Source organism: Triticum dicoccoides, chromosome 1A (genome assembly GCF_002162155.2).
Source record: "Triticum dicoccoides isolate Atlit2015 ecotype Zavitan chromosome 1A, WEW_v2.0, whole genome shotgun sequence".
Classification (NCBI taxonomy): domain Eukaryota; kingdom Viridiplantae; phylum Streptophyta; class Magnoliopsida; order Poales; family Poaceae; genus Triticum; species Triticum dicoccoides.
The window spans coordinates 409,994,193-410,002,422 of record NC_041380.1 but is presented as its reverse complement, the minus strand read 5'-3'; the positions used below and the strand labels follow the sequence as shown (position 1 = coordinate 410,002,422).

The 8,230-nt window shown below is 48.9% G+C and overlaps 1 protein-coding gene across 1 annotated transcript; it reads right to left on the bottom strand.

Annotated features, from left to right (window-relative positions):
- Positions 1–1,860: 1,860 nt before the first annotated feature.
- On the bottom strand, positions 1,861–3,767 carry LOC119276359 (protein trichome birefringence-like 33). Its single transcript, XM_037557411.1, has 3 exons — positions 3,306–3,767; positions 2,956–3,217; positions 1,861–2,865 (listed from the first exon to the last, which is right to left on the bottom strand). Exons 1-3 carry the CDS (start codon positions 3,691–3,693, stop codon positions 1,977–1,979), a joined length of 1,539 nt encoding a protein of 512 aa, XP_037413308.1. The 5' UTR covers positions 3,694–3,767; the 3' UTR covers positions 1,861–1,976.
- Between the last annotated feature and the right edge of the window lie 4,463 nt (positions 3,768–8,230).

Below are 8,230 nucleotides of genomic sequence, written 5' to 3'. Positions count from 1 at the left end.
GGCGTTTGGCTGAGCTGCATCCGGCAGGGGTGGTGTAGGAACGACGGCGAGATGAGGAAGGCGTCTGGCAATGGAGAAGTCGAGCTGTGGAGAGAGGCGGCGGTGATCCGGCGAGCGAGCGGAGATTCGGCGGGTCATGTCCCCCGTCCATGGCGCTCGCGCCCCTGTGCGTGCTCCCGTGATTTGTACGGGGAAGAAAAGTAAACGGCATGGTGGGACGAAAGGGTCTTGTATCTAACGGCTAAAAGCGGTTTCATCCGACGTCCCGGGTCCGACCGGCCCAAATTTGGGCCGGCGGACCGGCGCCTAGTAGTGCCCTTTAATAATTCCTCCGTTCCATAATATGAGATCGTTTTTCAAGCTACGTTAGTTATGAAATACGTACTTCCTCCGTTCTAAATTACTCGTCGCAGAAATGAATGTATCTAAAACTTTGGGTCGGTGGACCGGCGCCTAATAGTGCCCTTTAATAATTCCTCCGTCCCATAATATGAGATCGTTTTTCAAGCTACGTTAGTTATGAAATACGTACTTCCTTCGTTTCGAATTACTTGTCGCAAGTATAGATGTATCTAGATGTATTTTAGTTTTAGATATATCCATTTCTGTGACAAGTAATTTGGAACGGTGGGAATAATATATAAGCCTCTACACTGCCACGTGAGGATCTCAGAGCGAAAGAAACGAGTCAGATAACGAGCACATTTATGCTCTGCTCAGAAGAGCACTTTCAAGGTTAGATGGTGAATATGGCCTTCTAGAGCCATGAATTCAACGGACTTCTTTTTCCTCCTAAAATTGATAATTTAGTTTTGCAAAAACAATAAGTTCGAGTCATGCCACCAATTAGTATATTACAAATAACATACTCACTCAGATCCATTTTATTTGATATTGCCTTAGTATGTCAGAGGGAATAATATTTTCTGCATTAAAATTCAACTCATGATCCTAAAAAGAAAAAAAATCAACTCATTTTTTTTGCGGAAGAAAAAAATCAACTCATGTTTTTTATTAGCATAGTTATTATACACTCGTGAAAAGGGACTGCATGCATCAATATCCACACGTTATTTTATTCTAACAGGCTGCTTTATATATATTCTCATATTCCACACCCTTATTTCAATGGTGGGCATTTCTTCTGACACTCCTCTGCGGTATGAAAACACGGTACACCCGGCTTAGTGAGGCAGCAATAGCACTCTGGATCCAGCCCCAGAATTCGCCTTTAGACGTACAATTCCTAGGAAGACAAAATTTCACGGTAATTTTGCTGTCATCTAATGACGAGACCGCCATAGTTGTGTTTGCACGGCCATCTTCGTAGATGCTCTCAGGCTCAGGACGACGACCTATTACATTGATAATATTTATTATGCAATGGATGTCAGTGCAAAATACACAAATATATATACATATACATATACATATATAAACAGTACTTACATTGTCCAACCATAAGAAGACACCCGATGAACAAAACAGTCATGTACACCATGCTGCCCCCCTTCATATTTTCGACGAGCGGTGTGGGAGATTATGAGATCGACGCAGTCTGTAGGCTGTAGCAATGGCAATGACTCCCCCTCTCGCCTCAGTATATATAGAGGGTATAGGCCTAATTAAGTACGTAGGAGATATGCATTAATTGCCACATTCCATATATACAAGCATGCCAGACGTGCGATTCGATTTGCTGATCGCACAATTATCTTATGGTTATGATAATCCTGTTTTTCCGGTCGGCTCTTGCATGTTCTTCCCTTTAGCAGGTTTAACAGCTGCACCTGATTGCCTCGCTTCGGCTCACGAAAGGAAGAAGAAGATCGCCTATTCTGTTTGGCAGCTTCTTCTTAAGGCAATGGAATCAAAACGCATAATATTTACCACCAATTCAAACACCAGGTTTGTACTCGGGAGGCCTACTCTACATTTGTCATGGTTATCACAACCTAGTAAGTAAACAAATGTGATCAAGGGTAGAAGAGCTTGGAGTAGAGGAGTTCGTTCCACGTGTCCTGGAGCCCCGGGAGGCACCAGTGGACGCAGTCGGCGTAGGTCCTGGGGTCGGCGACCTGCTCCGGCGTCAGCGGGCTCCACTGCTTCTTGTAGACGGAGGTGTGCGCGTCCTTGCGGTACATGGACAGCTGCGTCACGTTGAGGAACGTGAGCGGCACGTCGGCGCCGTCGCCGTCGAGGATCTCCCTGATCACCCGCATCACGCTCCGCCGCCCGTCCGTGCCCCAGTACCCGGCGTCCTCGATCATCGCCGTCTCGTTGTAGCAGTTGCCCCCCGCCGCGCCGCCCCAGTCCTGGCTCTTGCCGTGGGTGGGCGACATGCTGGTGAAGAAGACCCTGGTGGTGTTGAAGTCCATGTTCTCCCTCACCCACTGCAGCATGTCCCGGAACGCCATGCCGTAGGCCTCCTCCGTGGACACCCACGCCGCGTCCTCCTCCCTGGCGTCGGCGATCGGCCCGTTCACGACCCTGAAGCGCAGCCCGGTGCACCACCAGAGGTAGGTGTTGAAGACCAGCACGTCGGCGCCCTCCCAGTGGCGGCCGTGGTGGGCGATGGAGCCGTTGCGCACCATGCGGTCCGAGATCTTGTGCACCACGGCGTCGTCCGCGTTGGACTGCAGCAGGAAGGGCGCCCAGTAGAACTCCACCGTCGCGTTGTACTCCCTGGCGGTGAACACGGTGTGCTGCTGGTCGGCGGACATCTCGAAGGACTTGGCGTCCGGCGACGGGATGGCGGACTGGAGGAGGCACACCATGGACGTGAACTGCCCGCGGTTCAGCGAGTCGCCCACGAACATCATCCGCTTGTTCCGCAGCGTCTCCAGCATCTGCGTCGGGTTGAACCTGCGCATGCAGATTGCAGAGAGAGGTCAGTTTAGCAGAGGAGTCCGTTAATGGCGGAAGAAGAGAAAAGATGGGAGAGGGCGTACGTACGCGGGGAGGGTGCAGTCGTGCGGCTGCCATCGCCAGGACTGGTAGCCCCTGTCGGGGCGGCCCTGCGCCTGGCAGGTGAGCTGCGGCTGGATGTAGGGGCACTCCTCCTCCCGGTACAGCGGGTGCGCCTCCTCGTCCCGCACCCAGCTCCCCGAGAACACGTCGCACTCCTCGTCCTCGTCCTCGTCGTTCACCGCGAACGCCAGCCTCCCCTGCCACCTCTTCTTCTTCCTCTGCCACCCATCCTCCACCCCCGATCCATCTTTTTTTTTGGAAAGATCGATCAGTACGTCCATAGCATTACACGCTGCTGGCAACAAGGTAATTCTGCGATCGATCGTGATACTTACCGTCCGGCTGCTGATGCTCGCGGTTGACGCTGACGTCGAGGTGTGCCGCCGAATGTCGACCAGCTGGCCGGCCGACGAGCGCCGCCAGCTCTTCCCCGTAGAGGAAGGAGAAGAGGAGCATGAAGAGCAGCGACAGCAGGATGAAGGGCGAGAGCCGCGCCTTCTTGGCGACCAGCGAGAAGGTGGCCGCGGCGGCGGCGGCCGAGGACGAGGAGTGGAGAGGCGCCTTCACCATCTCCTCCCTGGTCGATATGATGATCCCCTGATCAATGTCTCTTTGCTTGCAGAATGCGGAGCTGCAAACAAGTTTTGAGCGTGATGATGGCGGCAGCAGTGCAAAGTTCCATAGTGGGGGGCATACTATATAGGCTGATTCAGTTGCCACCATGAGTTCTTCGCCGTTGCGAGGTCGCTGTCTCGGAGTGCCTCGGCCGGCGACAGGAAATGCCTTCTTTTTTCTCTCTTTTGCCGGGGAAAGATAAGGAAGATCCTTCTAAACTGTTTGTTGTGCGCAGGGCAGGTGCGGGGGTTGGGGCGGCTCACATGTTCAGCCCATTAATCCTTTCGAAACTCATTAATCCCAAAAGCAAGAGAAGCTGAATGTCTGAACTCACTCAGTACTGCATGTAACTACAAGACATGTGTACTGACATGCATGCACCAACAAAAGTGCATCAAAATCAAGCGGGTTGGCCTGTTTCATCGGTGATGATCCTGCTGCTGATCTGCACCTATTTATGTACTGTACTGTGCTGTGCTGTACCTTCCTCGCTCTACCCTGTATCTACAGGAACCCATACCAACTATCAGGTGGTCTGTCGGTTAAAGGCAAAATGGAAAATAAGCAGCGAATTATGCTTCATCATAACGCATACTAAGAGTTTAGTCCATGTCTCTATATACCCTTGGCTGATTGCAATGCAAAATTGATTGATTTTCTTCTTACATTCCACCTTTGAGAAGAATCTGACGGCTTGAATCCATCCGAAACAAGGCTTGCAGAACCGGTGTGACCCTGAGCAACCTCTGAGAACAAGGAGATGAAATGCATTTTTGTCTGCACCAGGCGCACGAGGCTGCAGCCGAAACTAATCCGCAACGAGACTTGCAGAACAAGCGTAGTTGGTGATCCACACAGTAATGCTGATAAACCAACTGTTTTTTCTTGGATTCTAAGCCAAGAGAGCTGGAAAGAGCTGCGGCCGCATAATTCTGTCACAATTAACCCATCAGATGTACCTCCGATCCAGCTCCACGTCATGTCAGAATGGTTGTACTGATTGTTCGGTTGGACCAACAGGCATCATGTCCATCTTCTTTCCTCTTCACCTTTTTATGTTCTTATTTTTCTCATACCCAATTTTTGTTTACAACACTTCAGCAATATATGAGTCAACCTTTTCAGAAAAATAAAAAGGCTTCTGCCCGGCTTTAACTATAACGGATTTAATGCATGTCATCAAATATTATATTGTTGAATTCATATTTGAATATAGTTATCATTTATATTATTTTTAATACGTATAACTTATATTTTATCAGTTAAAATGACCCAAAATACGAGGGAGACCCATAAACCAGGACGGAGGTAGTAATTCTCGTCTAGACAAGAATTAAATATGTCTTATCTAACTTCTATGCCATTGAACCTTCACACGCTAAGATTCGTTTTTCATGTCGGTTGTCGGGAGAGAGACCCAAATCCATGTCTTCCTTTTGCCCAAATGTTAGATTTTTAAGGTTTCAAATCCAACGTTGTTTTTACCGTATGATCTTGTTGCATGGATCATGGAACAAAGCCACTTCCACGTCACCTTTTTCAATCGTTCGCGCTGACGCGGAATAAATGATTGTCTGCTTGCTTTTCCCTCGGCTTGCTCTTTTCCCCATTCTTTATGGAAAACGTTTCATGCCTACAGGTCGGCCGGTCACGTCTACGCGCGCCCCTCCCAGCCATCCACCAAGCGACACGTAGGATGCGGGCCCTCCATCCAGGCTGTCATCTTCCATTTTTCTTGCACCTCCCGCATCCCTCTCCCCCTTGTGGACCTACAGCAACTTCCCTCCCTTCTTCTTCCCCAGCGGGCGTGCACCTCGTCTCTCCTCCCTCCTAGACCAGCGCGGATGGCTGGTACATCCACTCATGCCGGAGATGTGCCGCCTCAGCGACGGTGACGTTTTTTTGTCCCAAGTAGGCGAAGCTGCAACGGCACCGCGTTTTTGCTACAAACATGGTGCCGAATGCTACAACCACCTCCCAGGGAAGCTGCAACCAGTGTCGAGGTAAGCTACAACGGGCGTGGCGACTTCTATTTTTTTTGCTACAACCGCCTTCTTTTTTGCTACAAACCGAGGATGGCGAGCATGGTGACCGCGCACGGCGACTTTTTTTTCCTACAACTAACTTCGTTTCTTGCTACGACCAGCTTCATTTTTTGCTACAACCGAGGCTGGTGAGCGTGGTGACCGCGGGTGGCGAGGACGTGCGGCGCTGCTCCAAGCAATATTTGGCGAGGACAAACGTTGCAGATTTGTGCTATATGCTACAGCCAGCATTGAAAATCGCTACCACCAGTGTCCTATCCAGCTACAATCGTCGTCGCGATTTGTTGCATCGTATAGTGATACATTTTTTGCTAGAAGCTATGCTCAAATTTGCTGGAGCAGGAGAGGTGTTGCAACGACGAGGGATGTGACCTACGAGCTGTGACTGACGGACATGAGCAGCGGCGAGCGCACCGGTGAGCTACGACCGTCTCCACCGGAGCTACAACCGTAACCCCAAAGAGTCACAGCCGCATGTGCAGCTGTTGCATGGGTGGAGCCGCGCGGCGAGGACAACCAGCGAGGGTGGCGAACGACGATAAGGACGGCCCGCGGGGACGGGGACCGGCGATGAGGATGGCCGGCGAGGGGCGGCCACCGAAGAGTGTGTGCGGCCGGTGAGATGAAAGAGAAGCGAGATGTAGGAGGGGAATCATTCGTACACGTGTGTGAGGAAGATGAAGTCATCAGACAGTTACAATCCACCAGATCGGATGGCTGCGTCGACCGGCCCAAATTTGGGCCGGCGCGCCCGCGCCTAGCAATGCTCATTCTTTATCCATTCATATCCTGAAAGTCAGGAGCAGCCCGACCACCAATAGACCTCATCGGGCGAGCTCATGTGGTGGTGCAGCGGAGCAGGCCATGCACCAGGCAGGAGCGGCTGGGGGCGTGGTGTGGTAGCTCCAGACAACGAAATGGGTGGAGGCTATGGCTCTGAGGCCAACAAGGCTCAATGGGGGCTCCAACGCCGCGAGTTGTCGTGGTGGATGCCGACGGAGCCTGCTGCTCATGGCGAGATTTCAAAGAATATCGCAAGTGGTTGTGGTCGACGTGTGACACATGCATGTTGCCCATGGCGACCCTCACCACCGTTCCGTGCTCGACGCCCATCACTGTCGCGTCCTCGTGCACCTCCGCAATGAAGACGGTGTGGACGCCCACGAGGCTTGCTTCCACCAGCCTCATTGGGGGTCAATTTGGAGCCGTTGTGTGTGCTGGAGGACCACCGGTGAGATGTTGTCATGGCCCATCTCCTTGGTGCCTGGGGCACAAAGAAGTGGAGCATGAGCAGGAGCTCGACGCAGTACCCATAGCCTCGGTCAGATTCGACGACGATGCGCCCAGTGAGCATACCCCCTTCCTGTTTTCCCTAAATGCATTTGTGCTGATAGACACTGAGCCAGATTTCTCGGTCATGTTGATGTCATTTAGTTCGGTTAGACTCGTAGTTTAGATGGTAACTTTTACTGTGTTTTTGCTCCTTGCAACTTCACATTATGTGTGTACTTACTTTTGTAGCATCTTAGAGATGGCGATTTTCATTTTAGTAACTTTGTGTCATCATTACATCAATGAGGTGATCATTTGGTATGTGCCATTTTTTTCATTTTCATGCTTAATATACTTCAATTTTTTAGATTTGCCGCAGTTTCATGATCTGTCTAATGGACATGGCAACTTTGTATGTGCATAGGTGACAATTTTTATTTTGAAAATCATGGGAACTTGTGTGTACATGAATTTGATTTCAACCTATATCCATGTTGTGGCCATTAGTTTAGTTAATGTTTGACATGTAAACTTGGATATGTTTGCCATGACAACTTAAGTTGTGTTGCCATAACAAACTTAACATGTGTTGATACGACAACTAACAGTGTGTGTTTTCATGGAAACTAAAATATACTTCTATCATGGCAATTTAAGATGTGTTCTTCACATGGCAAATTGAGATGTGTTGCCATGGCAAGTTTGGAGTTTTTCACATGCCAAATAACAAATGATTTATTGCCATGGCAACTTTTACTACATAAGAAGTGTTGCACTTGCCATGGCAACCTAAGATGTGTTGCCATGGAAAGTTTAGATATTTTCCCCACACGTCAATTAAAAGATGATTTTCACCATGACAAATTAACAATGTTAGATATATTATAATTTAGGATGTGTTGCCATGGAAACTTTTAGAACTTTTTTTCAACATGCCATTTTTAAAGATGATTTTTCCATGGTGAATTTACTCTTTTAACCATGGGAAACTTATTTTTCCGACCATGGCATTTTTATTGTTTGAACCTAGGCAAATTCATACTTCATACCATCGCAAAATTATTTTTTGAACCACGACAAACTAATTGTTTGCACCATGTCACTTTTATTTTTCTTCAATAGTGGCAAAGTTTTGTTTTTGACCATGGAAATTATGTTAGTTAGACCATTACAAATTTACATTTTGGCCATGTCAAATTAACTCTTTTAACCATGGCAAAGTTATTTCGCTCACCATGGCATAATTTATTGTTTGAAACACGGCAAATTCATAGTGTATACAATGGCAAATCCATATATTTTGACCATGGAAAACTTGTTGTTAATGT

Bases quoted from the DNA above. Each gene is read 5' to 3' on its own strand.
- LOC119276359 (XM_037557411.1), bottom strand. From the start codon at position 3,693: ATGGTGGCAACTGAATCAGCCTATATAGTATGCCCCCCACTATGGAAC. The intron at 3,218-3,305 runs GTAAGTATCACG...CCAAAAAAAAAG, and splicing joins CGAGCATCAGCAGCCGGACG to ATGGATCGGGGGTGGAGGAT. The intron at 2,866-2,955 runs GTACGTACGCCC...CTGCATGCGCAG, and splicing joins CACGACTGCACCCTCCCCGC to GTTCAACCCGACGCAGATGC.